At 43.2% G+C, this 18,548-nt stretch overlaps 1 protein-coding gene across 4 annotated transcripts in view; it reads right to left on the bottom strand.

The window, feature by feature from the left end:
* Positions 1–18,548, bottom strand: part of Depdc1b (DEP domain containing 1B) — a 73,553-nt gene that overhangs the window by 16,017 nt on the left and 38,988 nt on the right. For 3 of the 4 annotated variants that reach the window (XM_006517612.4, NM_178683.4, XM_006517614.4), the window contains 4 exons: positions 16,021–16,156; positions 11,188–11,315; positions 9,887–10,017; positions 4,690–4,737 (listed from right to left, as the gene is read on the bottom strand). In XM_006517612.4, the coding sequence (XP_006517675.1) occupies positions 4,690–4,737; positions 9,887–10,017; positions 11,188–11,315; positions 16,021–16,156 (443 nt within the window). The remainder of the gene's footprint in view (positions 1–4,689; positions 4,738–9,886; positions 10,018–11,187; positions 11,316–16,020; positions 16,157–18,548) is intronic. The other variant, XM_006517613.4, reaches the window with a different exon arrangement.

The following is an 18,548-nucleotide window of genomic DNA, read 5'->3' as shown; positions in this document are numbered from 1 at the left end:
TCCCAAGTTTCTGAGAAACTGCCAAATTGATTTTCAAAGTGGTTGTACAAGTGTGCAATCCCACCAGCAATGGAGGAGTGTTCTCCTTGTTCCACATCCTCGCCAGCATCTGCTGTCACTTGTGTTTTAGATCTTTGCCATTCTGACTGGTCTAAGAAGGGATCTGAGTCATTTTGATTTGCATTTCCCTGATGACTAAGGATGCTGAACATTTCTTGAAGTACTTCTTGTCCATTAGGGATTCCTCTGTTGAGAATTCTGTTTAGCTCTGTACCCTATATTTTAATTAGTTTATTTGAGGGGCTCACAGAGAATGAACCACCAACCAAAGAGCATGCACTGGCTGGACCCACACCCCCCCACACACACACACATACATGGTAAGTGTGAAGCTTAGTGCTCACATGGGTCCCCCAACAATTGGAGCTGTCTCTGACTCAGACTCTGTTGCCGGCCTTTGGCTCCCTTTCCCCTAGCTGGGCTGCCTTGTCTGGCCTCAGTGTGAGAGGATACACTTAGTTCTAATGAGACTTGATGTGCCAAGGCAGGTTGGTACCCAGGGAGTGGGGTGAAAAGAAGGGGGTGGGAGGATAGGACTGGGAGGGGAGGAGGAACGGGGCTTGTGATTGGGATATAGAGTGAATGAATAAATAAATAATGAAAGGGAGAGAGAACCATTAATGTGGCAAATATTTATAATTACTGTAGTGTTAGAACACAGACATTCAACATACGTAGGCAAGATTTCACATGGAATGACATATACCTTTGCTCCCATGTTTATGTTCACTTGAATATATTATAAAAATGAAGAACACTAACATATATTCATTTTAAAAGAAAAGCATGCTTTTCTCTTTTTATGTAAAGCCAGCCTTATTCATGTAAATAATTTTCTTTAAAATAGTCAACATATTCCTAGTCTTAAATAAAGTTAATAAGATAGCAATTTGTTAATGTGTAACAGATGAGTTATGAAGAAATTTTTATAGCTTCTTGAGTTCATTAGCTATACTATAATATCCTTCAATCATACATACAGTTGAGTGAAATAATGTTTCTCCTAACAAATGATTTCAGACAAATGAAAATTTATATGCTTTCTTAAAAAAGATAACAAGAAAGATTTTATATTCTATCCTGTCAATTCATTATAGAGCCCAACCAGTCTATCTGCCCAACTATCAAATGAAAACCAATCACTGCAAAGCTGGAGTACACGTAGTCTGGCCCTGACCATGTCCTGTGCCAACAGCCGGACAGAGGACAGTGCCACTGGAATCTGGGTCCCCCAGGAATAAAGGATGATCTGTACAACTTGGCAGCAAATGCCCCCAGCACACGACACAATGAGCACAGATTTATGATAGCATGTTGACAAGCAACCTGGAGGTGCCAGAGCCTTGAGGAAAACAGCTCGTCCCAAGAGGACCACGGAAGAAAAGGAATGCAGTCGTGGTGACCAGCTCCAGGCCAGCAGTTGACTAAGCCATCCAACTCAGCTAACTAGCTATGCCCAGGACGATGAACAAAGCAGCTAAGATGAATTCAAGGAAATTCTTCCCACAGGATTGCTGGAGCTAAGAGATTCTACATGTAACACGGAGGAAACCATTCTGGACCATGACATTCAATCCCCTAGGACACTATAAAATAGCTCTTTATGGTGTCCCTAAAATCTCCTTTACTGAGGGCTGGAAATGTGTCGGAGGTTAAGAGCAAGTACTGCTGCTGCAGACGATCTGAGATCCCACATCAGATGGCTCATAACCACTTACAACGGAAGCTCCAGGGATCCCACGCCCTCTCCCGACCTCCACTCAGAGGCACGTGTGCATACACATGATAAAAGATAAACTCTTTTATCCCTCATATTCTGTTCTTCTCCTTAAAGTTAATTTTATTGCCTAAATAATAAAACACCTTTATGTGTTGTAGCACATAAACCTAGCAGCAACCGTACAAACCACGCTGCTTCCTTCCTCCTCACATAGCAAGCTTAATCAAATATAAGCTGGCTGTGTCAGCAGACACAGTGCAGAATCAGTGCTCTCCAGAAGTCAGTGGCTCTCTCTAAACAATGATATGCCTGAGAATGTCATTATCTTTGATAAAAATATGAAAAAAAAATCCCTAAAAGAAAACAAAACACGGATCTTTTCTTTCTTACTCACCTTGAGCTGTTAACATTTTTTTTTCTTAGTCTAGCTTATTATAAATGTTATTCCTGACAGACTCTGGAATGATTTGGCTGCTTTTATTTCCTTTTCTGACACGCACGCGCACACACATGCACACACACGCACAGAGAAAGAGAGAGAGAGAGAGAGAGAGAGAGAGAGAGCGAGAGAGAGAGAGAGAGAGAGAGAGAGAGAAGCAAAGAGAATCAGCTTTGCATTACTTAACATCAGTCTTCATTCTTCGAGCATCCATGAAAGGTTTGGCCCGCACCTGGACATCAGGCCCATGTGTGCACAGGCTACGGTGACTCAAGTGCTTAAAAGAGAAGGAAGGCTTTTCTGCAGGCTTGCAGAAAAGAAGGCAAGCAGCCCTCCACACGTCTGATAGGCAGCCTGTCCCATTTCAGAGGGGTAATGTCATGACTTTGACAGACTCAAAGTAAATTTTGATAAACACAATTTGGAAAAGCTTAGAAATTTCAAATAACTATCCAACAACCTGAGCTTGCCCTCTGGCCACCTTTTATATTTGACAGATAAGCAAACCTCTGTGAAGGTTGCTCTTCACATATGTGAGGCATGCCCCTCCTCCAGCACTCTGTTTCCTACGCATGGCAGTTATGAAATCATATCTGCCTCCACCCAATGTCCAGGCATGCCAACCTTGCTGCAGGCATCGTAGCTTTCTGTGTCAGATGGAGAACTGAGTACACAGTTCCCTGCATCCTAGCCATCATGGTAAGTCAAACGCAATAACCACACCTTATGGTGTTTCCCCCCACATCACAGCTTCATTCCCAACTGGCCCAAATCCTTGGTTCTCCGGGAGCTCAGAAAAAATGTTAGAGCTTTGTGACTGTACCTTTATCCCGCCACTGCCAACTCTGGCCAAGGAGGAAACTCATATTTACTTTACTTCAAGAACTTGAGCAAAAAGAATAGAAAGCACTTCAGGGCCAGCAAGATGGCAGGCACAGTGGATAAAGGCACTCACAACCAAGTCTGACACTGAGTCTCATGCCCATGAGGTAAAAGGAGAGACTAACTTGGACAAGTGTCCTCTGACCTCCACACTCTCACTGTGGCATGGGAATGCTACATACACACATACTCACAAACACACACACCACATATTACACATAAATTTAAATTTTTTAAGTAAAGTACTTCTTCCCCAAGTTAAAGCCACATTACTCTACATCTCAGAGTGTCCAAAATATCAACCCAAAATCAATGAAAATTTCAAGAGCTAAACCTGAAATACTGAGTTTTATGCAAACTGGTATAAGTAAGTCCACACAGGGCCAGAGAGACAAACAAGGCTCAGTGATTAGTTTCACTCTATAATCAAACAAAAGTAACTCCAGTTTCATCAAGAATTCAGTTTAGTAATTCAATTATTTATACACCTGTCTCTGCATATCCTGATCCTACACAAAAATAAGAAAGTGATTATTTCCTGAAGTAGCTGTGAGATTAAAGAGCTTCTCTGAAACCAAATATTGTTGTTATCTATCAGCTAAAATAATGAGAATTCTCATTAAAATCACACATTTGGGGCAGATCAGAGAGTTCCTTGGTAAAGGCGTTGAACACGCAAGCCCCGTGATCTGAGGAAGGATTCCCAGAATCCACAGTAGAAAAAACCGACTCCCAAAGTCATCTTCTGACCTCTACATATACATCACAGAATTCACACATCTGTTTGCACTCACACCAGTCACACACACAGACACACACACACATACATACACAGACACACACACACACACACAAAGACACACACACATATACACAGACACACACACACAGACACACACACACACTATTTGGGTTAAGCTTCGTGAAAGTCCCAAGAAACACATGCTAGTGTTTATAAGCAATTACTACCCTGTTCCTTCACAGTGCCCATGATAGCCAATGAAATGTATGCCTCCTGTATGCTGAAGAGGTTTTCTAAGCCTATGAACATTCCCTCAGGCTCACCCTAGTCCAGGCCTATGGCTCTTCCATGCAGGTCTCTGAGATGGTCTTTCTCATTTCTCTGCATACAAGCTTCTCTCCTAAGCCATGCTGCAGATCAGTCAGTCAATCCTCTAAAACACTCTGTCCCTCTTAAAACTCTGCCCTCTGAAAGCAGGAGGGGACTGAAGCTGCCCAGTCAACTGGGGATGTAAACATGATAGACATTTAAAAATCTACAGAACATTAGTAGGTGGCTGGTACAATAATATAACAACACTATCACTCACTTCTCTCTCCCCTATGATGAGCTGGCATGGACTTTGTCTACAGTGCAATTATACCCATGGGAGAACTGAATGCCTTTAAAGCTGTAATATAACAACCCTTCCTCTAGGGTAGGAATCACAGTAAAGCACAGTGGCCTCCAATTTCCTGCCAGCCGCACAGGTGTCAAATCCATGCCCAGGCCATGGCAGGAATATTTTCTAATTCAGGGCACTAACTCCTGTTAATTCTATAAAACTGGCAGATTATTAGTACTTACAATTTGCCAAACACTTCATAGCTGACAGGACCCAGTGAGGAAGTTCTTCTGTAGAAAAAAAAGGGAAATACAAAAGATATTTTATTCTTCTCTTTATAACTCAATCTCTCTCTCTCTCTCTCTCTCACACACACACATACACACACACACACACACACACACACACACACACACACACAGAGAGTATTATAAGAATGTATCATTTGCCCAGGTAATAGGAGACATTTCACCAATTTGTGTACCAGACCATTTAAAGATAGAAATCTTCCTTTAGTAGCAATGTTATAACATGTACTTAAATAAATCAGACATAACATTTTCTCTAAGGATAAGATGCACTTTTAAATACTGCAGTAAAAAATAAGAATTGAACAGTTTGTCCAGAGAAACACATGACATGCACGAGGCCCTGGGTTCAATCCTCAACACCAAAAGAGAAAAAAAAAGTCTATCCTACAGGTCCAATATATTTATCATTTTACCATTACCATTTTCCAAATGTTCTCGGTAACAAAAATTCCACTGACAAATTAATCATAGGCTGCTAGTAGTAATAATACTACTTGCAATAATAGTAACATTGCTCGGATAAGCCCAGCCCAGGGCCAGAGATGGATTAGAGGCTGTAGCACAAGATGTTCTCTCATGGGACCAGAATCAGTTCTAAGCACCCACGTCAGGGAGCTTATAGTCACATGCAACGCCAGCTCGAGGGGACAACTCCCTCTTCTGGACTCTGTGGGCATAGCACTCAAACCTACACAGAGACATGCACATAAGTTAGAAAACAAAAAAACAAAAACAAAAACAAAGTCAAAAACAAAAAAGGCCTCCCAGCCAAATCACTTGTCAGAGCCCATCACCTGGGCACTGCAGCAGAGATGAGCTTATATGTGACTGTATGAAATGGGAAGAGCTTGTTGTGTTGAGTTTCACCTAATGAACAAACCCGAGAATTATGAAACCTTTCCTCCTTCCAGAAAAACTTAGCAAAACTAAAAGTCGTCTAAGCGCCAGCTCAGGGTGATAACCCTGCTACACCAGAGGATCTGGACAGCTTTAGCAGCGTTTCAAAGACGCCTGTCCGTCCTTGCAAGGGAACCTAACGTTACAGCTTAATATTAACCCAGCAACTCGTGACGTTTCCAGACTGATTTCTGTGCACTGCTGCCCTCCATGCCTGATGGAGGTGCCAGGACAGGTGAAGAGCTCCCGTCTGCCAAGGCAAACACTAGTCCTGTCCAGAGGCTCGCTTACTAACGTTTCTCCTCTAACAGACGATGATCCCTTCTTGTACCTGCCAGTGGCTCAGAGCCTCAGACTGAACTTAGCTTATTATGTCCCCAAAATACTGTACCATTTTCTCACATCCAAAGATCACTTGGTTCTGGCCAATCCACAACATCAAAATTCAAGTTAAAAGATCAACTCCAAGAGCTGAACTCGTTCTAATCTGACCCCTACCTGAAGCAAGGGCATTTTAAAATCAGTCTTGGGTCAGGTCTGATGACACCAACCTGTAGCTGAGGGAAGAGGGTCTCAAGTTCAAGGCCAGCCTGGACCACATAGCAAAACCTTGCCACAGCCAGACATAATCAATCCGATGACTGTAGCCCTCAGGGCACTATAGGGAACAGAACTTGTCTTGTTGCAAATTTTAAACAAAACAAAGGTGGTGCTTCTTTGTTTTTGACAGACTCATAAGTCATCTTGAAGGATAAGTGATTTAAAAAAAAAAAACTTTCAACATTTAAAGTTATCTCATTAAAAGAAAAATGAATAATAATAAGGATTCTTCCAGACACTCTTACTCACTGACACCACTCTGAAGAGACAAGCCAGAAATGCAAATGTGGGGCTGAGAAGGTAGCTCTGCTGGCAGAGTGCCTGCCTAGCATGCACCAGGCCCTGCGATCAATGGTCAGCACCATATAACTCACTATCACACGGCAATGCATGCCTGTGACTGCAGTATTCAGAAGGTCGAGGGAGGTGGCCCTCAGCTGTCTAGCTTCGGCTACATAACACCCTAACTCCAAAACGAGAAAGAGAATTCTCAACTGAGGAATACTGAATGGCTGAAGAGTACCTAAACAAATGTTCAGCATCCTTAATCATCAGGGAAATGCAAATCAAAACAATCATAAGATTCCACCTCACACCAGTCAGAATGGCTAAGATCAAAAATTCAGGTGATAGCAGGTGCTGGTGAGGATGTGGAGAAAGAGGAACACTCCTCCATTGCTGGTGGGATTGCAAGCTGGTACAACCACTCTGGAAATCAGTCTGTCGGTTCCTCAGATAATTGGACATAGTACTACCTGAGGACCCAGCTATACCTCTCCTGGACATATACCCAGAAGATGTTCCAACTTGTAATAAGAACATATGTTCCACTATGTTCATAGCAGCCATATTTATAATAGCCAGAAGCTGGAAAGAACCCAGATGTCACTCAACGGAGGAATGGATACAGAAAATGTGGTACATTTACACAATGGAGTACTACTCAGCTATTAAAAACAATGAATTCATAAAGTCTTAGGCAAATGGATGGAACTAGAAAATACCATCCTGAGTGAGGTAATGCCACACCCACTCCAGTGAAGTCTGTGTGACAGACCTAAAGGCTTGGTCACAGTCTCAAGGCAAAGAGTTTCACAGAAACTCAGTCTCCTGGAACCGTGGCATGCTGTAAAACAAATGCTCCAAGTCTGTCCTTGCTTTAGTCAATGAACAGATCTGTGTGCTTTCCTTCAATAATGTTTTATTATGAGTGCCTTTAAGGATTGATTTTGACATATAGGTAAGTTAGATTAGCCTCCACCAGTGTTCCAATGTCCTAGACAGTCCTTGAGCCAACCCTGGACTTGGAATTCAGTAAGAATGTTACCTATTCAGTAACATTCAAAAATTATCTCTAGTATTGTAAGAGAGACAGTGAAAGAAATCAGGCATTACAATTTACTCGAGTAGAGCTAGAAATCTCAGGGCTAGACTACATAGTAAGTACTTAGAACAATAGCCAAGTCACTCCCATACACAGGAATTTACAATGGCCTAGGAAGAAGGAGGGTTGTGGTTTAAGGAGGAATTACAGTATTGCATTATTCATGAAAGGTCTGCTAGAGCAGAAACCCCTGGTGCAAGCTTTCACGAGGCTCAGAGGAATAACATAAATTGTGACTACGGTGTGAAATCCTCACCTGGCCCCTGTTATTAGTCGACTCTAGGCAGGGCTGTTTTTATCTTAACTGTAAACATTGCCTGGTTCCTGCCAGTCTTTTGAAGGCATTTCTCTGTTTTGTGTCAGATACTTCAATGTACCTTGGCTGTTGTATCACATAACTTCCTTGTTTTCTTCTGCAATATATAAGTCTAATACTCACTTTGACAAATACATTCCGATACAACACTCCCTTGTGTCCTCATCTGTTTGTCACTTTTCACTGACTCCCTGCCCACCTGTTCCGGGACACTAATTCTCCTGAGGGTGAAAGGATGGACTGAGTCCAGTCCATACCAAGGTAACCAATCACAAAAGAACACACATGGTATGCACTCACAGATAAGTGGATATTAGCCCAGAAGTTTGGAATGCCCAAGATACAATTCACAGACCACATGAAGTTCAAGAAGAAGGGAGACCAAAATATGGACACTTAGGTCCTTCTTAGACGGGGAATCAAAATACCCATACGAGGAGATACAGAGACAAAGTGTGGAGCAGAGACTGAAGGAAAGGCCATCCAGAGACTGCCCCACCTGGGGATCCATCCCATATACAATCACTAAACCCAGATACTATTGTGGATACCAACAGAAGCCTGATCTATCTGTCTCCTGAGAGGCTCTGCTAGTGCCTGACAAATAAGGAAGTGGATGTTCACAGCTGTCCATTGGACTGAGCACAGGGCCCCCAATGAAGGAGCTAGAGAAAGTACCCAATGAGCTGAAGGGGTTTGCAGCTCCATAGGAAAAACAAAAATATGAACTAACCAGTACCCCCAGAGCTCTCAGAGACTAAACCACCAACCAAAGAGTGGAGGAACCCATGGCTCCAGTTGCATATGTAAGCAGGGGATGGCCTTGTGGGACATCAATGGGAGGAGAGCCTTGGTGAAGGCTCTATGCCCCAGTATAGGGGAATACCAGGACAGGGAAGAAGGAGTGGGTGTGTTAGTGAGCAGGGGAAGAGGGGATGGGGGAGGGGGGGTTTCAGAGGGGAAACCAGGAAAGGGGATAACATTTGAAATGTAAATAAAGAATATATCTAATCAAAAGAATGTAAGAAAGAAAGAGAGAGAGAGAGAGAGAGAGAGAGAGAGAGAGAGAGAGAGAGAGAGAGAAAGAAAGAAAGAAAGAAAGAAAGAAAGAAAGAAAGAAAGAAAGAAAGAAAGAGGGAGGGAAAGAGAGAGAGAGAGAGGGAGGAACGAATGAACAAACGAACGAACGAAGAGGAAACCTAAATGAGATGAGACCTAAAACTTGACCTGGGCACTTCCTTAGGTCTAAACATTCTCTTGTGTCTGGAGTTTTCCTAGGGACAATATGGAACCATTAAATACCTAGGCAGCTCACACGAAGTTAGGGCAGTGGTTCTCAACCTGTGGGTCTCGCCCCTCAAGGGTCAAACAACTCATTCACAGGGGTTGCATATCAGATATCCTGAAGCAGATATTTACACTATGATTCAAAACAGTAGTAAGACTGGGTGTGGTGGCTCACGCCTTTAATCCCAGCACTTGGGAGGCAGAGGCAGGTGGATTTCTGAGTTCGAGGCCAGCCTGGTCTATAGAATGAGTTCCAGGATAGCCAGGGCTATACAGAGAAACCCTGTCTCAACCCTCCCCCACCCCCAAAAGTAGTAAGATTATAGTTATGAAGTACCAATGAAATAATTTTATGAGCAGGGGTCACCACAACATGAGGAACCATATTAAAGAGCCACAGCATTAGGAAGATTGAAAACCACTGGATCGCCCTCAGAGTGCACTGTGCTAAATCCTAACCCTGGACACTCATCTTCTTATGCCATTTTAATAAACCAAATATTGGATGGAAGGCACCAGCAGGAAACAGGATCTGTGTACCGTGGAGTGCACTCAGCTGGGTTTAACAAGGATAGAACGGGAACTAAAAGGCCTTTGCGGCCAGGGTGTGGGTCAGACAAGGGCCAGTGGCTAGCGGCACTTACTCGACTTGTCGTCCAGGATGACCACTCCCTGCTTGCTGACACTGTACACGTTATGGATGATGAACTTGGAGCTGACCAGCTTGGTGTTTAAAACTTCCTCCAAGGAATCCAGGCCAAGAATTTTCTGTAAACTAAAAAGGTAACATACTCTTAAAATAATTTTCAAAATACTTTAACCATTTTTATAGTGCTAAAAATTGAGCGATTCAAAAGGTGTGTGTGTGTGCGTGTGTGTGGTTGTGGTTGTGCGTGTGTGTGTGTGTGCGTGTGTGTGTGTGTGTGTGTGTGCGTGTGCGTGTGTGTGTGTGTGTGTGTGTGTGTGTATGTGTGTGTGTGTGTGGTTGTGTATGTGTGGTATAGTGTGTACACATGTGAGCCAGCATGTGCACCCGTGTAAACTCATGAGAAAGTCAGAGAAGGATGTCACATGTCTTCTCTGTGGCCCTCCTCCCTGTTTTATGAGACAAGGTCTGTCTGACCGTGAAGCTCACAACCTCAGTGAGGCTAGCTGGCCAGCAGGCTCCCAAAATCTCCCTGTCTCCATCCCAAGGTGCTACCTGCAGTTACAGGCAAGGGTGAGTGTGCCAGTCTTTACATGGGCCCAGGGAATTTGAACTGAGGTCCTCCTGCCTTCACAGCAAGCTCTCTTACCCGCTGCACATCCCCTCAGCACCTCACAAGAGCACTCTCTAAGATGGACTATCTTCACATACTGTACCCAAACTTTCTAGAAAATGGGTTAGAAATGGAATGTGTTTAAAATATACACATGATATACACATGATAAATGTATACATGGTATATTTTTATCATTGCATACTTCTTAAATTAATTAATCATATAACAAACTGAATTCCAAAAAGCAATTTTTTAAAGTAAAATTACTGAAGGCTAAATTTTCCATTATATGTTTAATAAACTTAAGATTTCAGTGCTACTCAAAGGTTAGCGACGTCAGGCTGGGAACGGCAGTGCATACACATGTAATCCCAGCACCCAAAGGGTCCAGCAGCATGTCAGAAAAGTCAAGGTCAACCTGGCGACTACACAGCAAGAGCATATGCAAATATATTAAATAACAATTAAAAAATAATTTAAACTCCTGTTCTAACTACTGCATATCTAACATTAGAAACTTCTTAAAATCCAGTTAAATTATATTTATAAAACAGCAAAAGTACAGGTTACGCAAAGTTGAGATTTCTTTGAGAATGATTTCAGAACACTAAATATGCAGAGAGTAGGAAAGAGATAAAACGGAAAGAAGATCTCTAGGCTTCTCAGATGTCAAATGTGCGTACTATGACAACGTCGTAGACTTCCAGATCTCTTCCACATTGGCCTCGGTCAGCTGTCTGCGGTGGACGAGGCGGCATGCCGGCACCTCTCCAATAGCAATACTGTGGCGCTTGAACCACATCTCAGAATTCTAATTTGGCAGAAGTGGGGGCGGGGGGGGGGGGGAGGACAAGAGGGGGTGGGGAGGGAGAAAGGACGAAAAGGGGTGGGATAGTGGGAGAGAGAATACATATGTCTGTCAGTATAAAATGCTATGGTTTATAAAAAATGTTTTGACTTGCCTACTTGAAATTTGACTGGTAATCGTGGTTAGAATTCTAGGCTAACTTTGCATGGGCTCAGAGAAGTAGGGAATGACTCTCAGGACCAGGCTGTGCCAGGATGAATAGCAGAGGAGCAAATGCAGAGTCACTAAGGCACTGCTATTTCCTGGGGGCGATCCAACTAACCAGTGAAATCAATTTTTATAAATTCAAGAAAGATCAAGTGCAGAAATGCTTGTCTTAATTCACGTTGTCCCAACTGAGGAATCATTCAAAATAAGAGTCATATAACTTCAAGTAATCCTCTTTTATGAGCAATATCAGATACATACAACAATGGAAAGCAACCCAGTCTGAAGCAACTGCTAGGGGCAGAAAAATGAGTGCCCTACAAGGAGAGCTAAGGATGCCTAGGACATAGGAGTGACACCTTCTGGAGAGGGGACAAGCACTGGCTTAAAAACCTTAGGACAGTCTGCTCAAGTCACAGAGTCTCTACATCTTCTTACTGGGCGCTCAGGGCCCACAGCTAGACTATTTAACACAAGTCAAACACTTTTGTTATCACAGAGAAAAAAAATTTGCCTGCAAGAAGCAAAACAAGTTAGAAAACATTTACAACAAACTTTCTAGAATATATTCTTGCAAATATAACACTATAGAAAAACCTTACTAATTTGCAGGGGGAAAAAGCAGGAAAGTTGTATTTTGAGGGTTTTAGTTTTGCTTTTTTAAAAGTGTGTGTGTGTGTGTGTGTGTGTGTGTGTGTGTGTGTGTGTGTGTGTGCGCGCGCGCGTTTTCAGGTGCCCATGGACGCCAGCTGCATTGGACTTCCGATGGTTGCTAGCCTGTTAACATGGCTGCTGGGAACCAAAGTTGGGTCCTCTGCAAGAACAGAAAGTACTCTTAAGTGCTGAGCCATCTCTCCAGGCCCTGTCTTTGCTTTCAAATGACCAAATTACTAATGAAATTCAAAGACCAGATAGGTTGTAAATTTTTAAATATCTAAATCAGGTCTTTCGGTTTGAAGGTAGAAAGACTAAAATTTACCTGCAAACCCATTTCCAAAGATATCCTAAAAAGTACTCCAGAATATATATAAAATCTGTAAAGATATTGTTTAGATTGTTACATGTCATAAAGCTGGAAAAATGCACCGAGTAATAAAGGACTGAACAAGTAAATTATATCAATTTTATAATAGGCAAGATAAAATTAGGCATGCTAGAATGATGTCAGACGCTGACTAATGAGAAAAATGGGAGTAACATACTGTTCTACATGAAGAACATGAGGCACAAAACAGCCCAGAGTGCCCTCGCTGTGTTACAACACACACACACCAAAAAGATACACAGTAAAAAAGTTAGCAGGAGTAAATCTCTGTAGATGTCACAGAGAATTTCTTTCTCTGAAACAAATTAGTCATAGAAGCCATCTTTGACTGCTACTGGGAACGCGCACAAGGAACTCTGGTCTTAGCGCTTTACAGGTGTAAACTCAGCTGCCTCTCAAAGTACCTCCGTCTCACAGGGTGCTGGCATCTTAGTTTTACTGGTCAAAACTCTTCCACAAAAACACAACAGACATCAGAGGAAACCATATTTAAATAGCCACTCTTCACAAAAGTCAGGCAGGGCCCAGCAATCATCACCACCCAGAAAAAAAGAAAAGAAAGAGATGATAAAAGGGTTTTTTTTTGTTGTTGTTTCTGTTTTGTCCTGTTGGGAGTGAGCCTCACTCTGTTAGCCCAGGCTGGCCTGGAACTAAGTAGCCTAGGCTGGGCTTCAGCTCAAGATCTTGCCTAAGTCTCCAGGCATGCACCAGCACACCAGTCTTTCAAGCTCTTTAAGAAAGATGAAGTCACTGATTTGTTTGAGTTAATTTTATATCCAGCTACTTTGCTTAAGTTGTTTATCAGGTTTAGGAGATCTCTGGTGGAAGTTTTAGGGTCACTCAAGTATACTATCATATCACCTACAAATAATGAAAGTTTGACTTCTTCCTTTCAAATTTGTATCTCTTTGATCTCCTTTTGTTGTCTAATTGCTCTGGTTAGATATGCACTCACTGATAAGTGGATATTAGCTCAGAAGCTCAGAATACCCAAGAGACAATTCACAAACCACATGAAACTCAAGAAGAAGGAAGAACAAAGTGTGGATACTTCAATCCTTCCTAGAAAGGGGAACAAAATACCCATGGAAGGAGTTACAGAGACAAAGTGTGGATCAGAGACTGAAGGAATGACCATCTAGAGACTGCCCCACCTGGGGATCCACCCCATATACAATCACCAAACCCAGACACTATTGTGGATGCCAAGAAGTGCTTGCTAGCAGGAGACTGAGATAGCTGTCTCCTAAGAGGCTCTGCCAGTGCCTGACAAATACAGAGGTAGATGCGGTCAGCCATCTACTGGACTGAGCACAGGGTCCCCAATGAAGGAGCTAGAGAAAGGAGTTGAAGGGGTTTGCAGCTCCATAGGAGGAACAACAATATGAACTAACCAGTAAGCCCAGAGCTCTCAGGGACTAAACCACCAATCAAAGAAAACACATGGTGGGACTCATGGCTTCAGCTACATATGCAGCAGAGGATGGCCTAGTCGGTCATCAATGGGAGGAGAGGCCCTTGGTCTTGTGAAGGCTTTAAGCCCCAGTGTAGGAGAATACCAGGGCCAGGAAGAAGGAGCAGGTAGGTTAGTGAGCAGGGGGAGCGGGGAGGAGATAAGAGGAGGGGGTTTTCAGAGGGAGAACAGGAAAGGGAATAACATTTGAAATGTAAATAAAGAAAATATCTAATAAAACTTAAAAAAAGAAAAAGAAAGAAAGATGAAGCATCTATTTCCTGATGATTAACCTCATTCTAAAAACTGTGTCAAGGTCCCCTAAAGAAAAGGACCCTCGTCTACCATTCTTGGTTGGGATACTCTCCAGGAAGAAGGGGACAAGCAGTGGTGGATCCCATAACAAGCGGGGAGCTTATGCCCTTGCCTAGCACGTCAGAGGGAGATACTAGAGAAGACAGACCAGAATGTATCCCAAGAGAAGTACAGATGCGTGCACACGGCTGGAGAAGAAATGACGGCCTGAGAGTTCAGAGGGTCGGATGGCTCAGAGGCACTGGCACACTCTGGGCTCTAGAGGGTCTGCGGCAGGAGGTATTATTACTGGTACAATTACAGGGCTTGACACATGGTAATAAACAGTCTTTCCAGGGGCAGCAGCAACATTAATAAAACTGCAAAGAAGAGAAAGGGGAAATAGTATGGATGGCTTCAAAGCCTGCTTATTTAACTGTAAAACAAACAAACAAACAAAAACAAACAAAACTGGCCTTCTGAATAGTAGCCCTAAGTATAGGGGTCCATTAGGTGTTAAACATATTGAAGAAAAGAGAACCCAATTCGTAGTATTTACATATTAATTTTTTCTCAGCTGGGAGCTAGCGCTTGTTTGTCACATATTCTGTAACTATGAGCCATCCTCAGCAAAGCACTCCTGCAGGCCCCATTTCCTTTCCAACACCTTAGCTCCTACTTCACTAATTTTCTCTCACCAGACTGTGAGAGTGAGGAACGTGTCACACATCACTGACTCTACTCAGCTTGGCACACTGCCCCACCCCCACCCCCAGGGACACTCTTGTTAAATCTCTTCTGATAAGTAAATGAGGGACTTCCAAATACAGTCTGTCCTCTAAGTCCCAGGGTCCTGTCTCCACCCATCTGCTCCCCTTTCGTAGAAACCATCCTTATCGCCAAATGTCCCCCAAGTCATCCCAACCCTTGACAAATCTGCAAGGCCCTGGGGAGTCCCCACTTTTGTCTCTGGTGTCATCTTTGCCTTGATCATCTTTGATAAGTCTGAGCTTCTTAATTATCCTCTCCAAGCTGAGATGTCACATAATTTCCTTAGGGGGTGAAAAAAAAAAGAAAACAAAAAAAAAAAAAAAAAAAAAAACACTGTTTTTGTTTTCTTTTAATTGGATTGGCTAAAAATATCTTCATCCCATCTTTGCAAACAAAAGTATTCTGATGTCTAATCTTATAACACCTGATTAACCTAAGTCAATAATGTTAGTAAATTTCTCCCAAATTGTCTTATCCAAGTTTCTCTCTGTTTTATTGTTTAGCATCAAACCAATCTTGGCAGTCTTGTACTGGGGAATATTTTAAGGAAAAACCACTGTGATGATGATGATGAAGAAGAAGAAGCCCACTAGCTGATTCTTCCTGGAATTTCTTTTTTTAAAAAATCATGACTATTGCTTTAATTAATGTATTTATTGACAATTCCATACATATATGTAATACATTGTGGTCACACCCGTCTGCCCCCTTATTTCCTCCTCATGCCTTCTGGTCCCTTCGCCCACCAAGTCCTCATCTCTCTTTCATCTCTCTTTATTTTGTTTCTGCTGTGCGACTCCCTGGGCTTACCCGGGGCCAGCTGTGTGAGTATGGGTACCGGGATTCTGAGTGGCAACCCAGCAGACACAATGACTTCCTCTTCCACGCAGCCAGAACTGCCAACACGGAGCCCACAGGTCTTGACTCACGGAACTTACCATCACAATCGGCCTCACTGGAATGTTCTCCTGTGAAGTGCCCGGTGGGGGATCGTTCCATTCTGGAAACTTAATAACATCTCTTTGATACAGGGGCTTCTTTGGATATGGCTTCAGGGGTGAGGAGGGAGGAAATCTAAATCCAAGAAGAAAAGCCCTATTATTGCAGACAGCAGGAGACAGCGGGGTTTTCAGCGCACAGATAAGTGATGAGCCCATTCTTCATTAAATTATTGCACATGAATCATGAATAGCAGTACTCGACAATAACGAATTTCAAGATATTCATTCATAACGTCTGCCAAATAATAGTTATAGAAAAAAAGTTATAAACTATACGTAACGTTTTTAATAATAAATATTGCTTGAACCTGGGGCTTGTTCATGTTACATGTGTCTTCTGCCACTGAGATGCATACATCCTTAGCTCTCCATAAATTGTACTGAGACAGGTCCCGGTAAGTTTGCTTGGCTGGACTAGAACTTGCTACGTGGTGCAGGCAGACCGTGAGTTTGCAATCCCCCTGCCTCCAACCTCTCTGATGCTGGGATTACAGTGTACAACTGTGTCTAGCTTCCTACTTGTTTTCTTTGCCTTTGTCTTTAAGTTGTGGTCTCACTACCGGTACCCAGGCTTGAACTCCTGGCCCAAGCAACCCTTCTGCTTGTGCTTCCAGGGCAGCAGTAACTAGTGTGTGCCAGCTCATCTAATTCTAAAGATGTCCTTAACAGAGCTAATACAGGGAGCCCTGTATTTCATCCAGCTTGGAATCGACACTGCCTTGTAGCTCTATAGCTAAAGCTCAGAGTTCGTGTGTTCCAAACAGAAATCACGGACAGAGAGCTCCTCGTGAGCCCTCGCTGAGGAACGGCTCGGTGCCCTGACATTCACTTATTTCTTTTCCAGGGCAGGGCTAGGCCTCAGACAGCAGACAGGCATGCTATGCCACCCAGCTATGCCTCCAGCCCACAATGTTCACTTTTATAAATTCTTCACAGAAAGACTAATTCTCCTTCTCTTCAATATCCAACACGTCACACAAAGATTAAAATACCAACCACGAAATCCATCCTAAGGGAGCTAGGAAACTGTCTAGAGCCATTATTCCGCCTGTTTCCACCCTGTCCCTCTTCTTGGATCTCTGGCTTATCAGAGCCATTCCACCTTGAACATAAAAACTCTCCTCAAAACGGATTACACGGTACCAAATAAAGAAGTGACGCTAAAGATGGGGGGTTTTTCCCATAAGATGTTTCTCTCTAACTTTAGTAGAAAAGAATACAGTGAAATGCATCAGTCGGGTGGATGGCGGCTCAGGGGTGGGGCTCTTGCAAGGCGTGTGGGCAAGCCGATCCCAGCACTGTAATAAAAAGGAAAAAAAAAAAAAGAAATCTAAGAAATGAGTTAGTTGTTGGCTTTTTATTTTTAGTAGTCCTAGAATCTCCCCATAGGAACCAGAGAGACGGCACAATAAGAGCATGGCTCTTGTAGATGACCCATTTGGTTCAGAGCTATCAGGCAGCTCTCAACGTCTGGCTCCTCCCGTTGCAGGGTAGCTGATGCCCATTCTGGCCCCCATGAGCGCTGTGCTCACATACACACACCCACACACAGACAAACACACACATGTAAATTCCTAAAACTTCTTCCCTGCAACATCCGTGGGAGAAACAAATCGGATTATTAAATATGTATTCTTTTGTAGACCGTTTCTTTTCTTTTCTTTTTCTTTCTTAGTTTTTTTGTGACAGGGTTTCTCTGTGTAGCCCTGGCTGTCCTGGAACTCACTCTGTAGACCAGGCTGGCCTCGAACTCAGAAATCCACCTGCCTCTGCCCGCCAAGTGCTGGGATTAAAGGCATGCGCCACCACTGCCTGGCTTGTAGAATGTTTCTTAACTGAGAGCTGCATGTGTGTACACAAATGTCATTTATCACCCTCTGCTTCCCCCACATCATCCTCCTCCCACCCATTCTCAACTTATCTCTTTTAAATGAAAAATCCATCAAGTCTAATTTGTACTTTGCATACACTCATGAGCATGAGGCTATCCTCCGGAGCATGCGCACCACGAGGGGCCATATCCTCACAGAAATGTGACTCTTGCTCCCCTAGAAGATGCTGCCAGTAGCTCCACAGCTGGGGTAAGAACGCATAAGCCCCATCCCATCCATGATGGAATGTGAACGGCGTGATACTGTGCAGACAAGCCCAGCCACTGGAATGCCTAAGTGTTAAGAGTCCAGTCACGTCCAGAAAACACTGGCCCTGGTCCTCCCCAACCCCTGGTCTAACCATCTTCCTATCCCTGTGTTTTGCAATGCTAGCAGTGACACAGATGTCCCGTTTGTGGCCAAACATACCATGGACACTTACTCTCACACTTGGACTAGTTGAGAGTTTCTGAGCTGTGTTCCTTAAGGCAAATAGCAAACCAGAGAGTTTTAAAAGTGCCGATAGTTTTCAAAGAAAGTTTATATCAAGGTGAATCAGGAGACACAGCAATAACAAGAGCTCTACAGAAAACC

The sequence above is a fragment of the Mus musculus genome, chromosome 13 (genome assembly GCF_000001635.26).
Source record: "Mus musculus strain C57BL/6J chromosome 13, GRCm38.p6 C57BL/6J".
NCBI classification, from domain to species: Eukaryota; Metazoa; Chordata; class Mammalia; order Rodentia; family Muridae; genus Mus; species Mus musculus.
The sequence above is the reverse complement of the archived record's forward strand: the minus strand, read 5'-3'. Positions and strand labels throughout refer to the sequence as shown.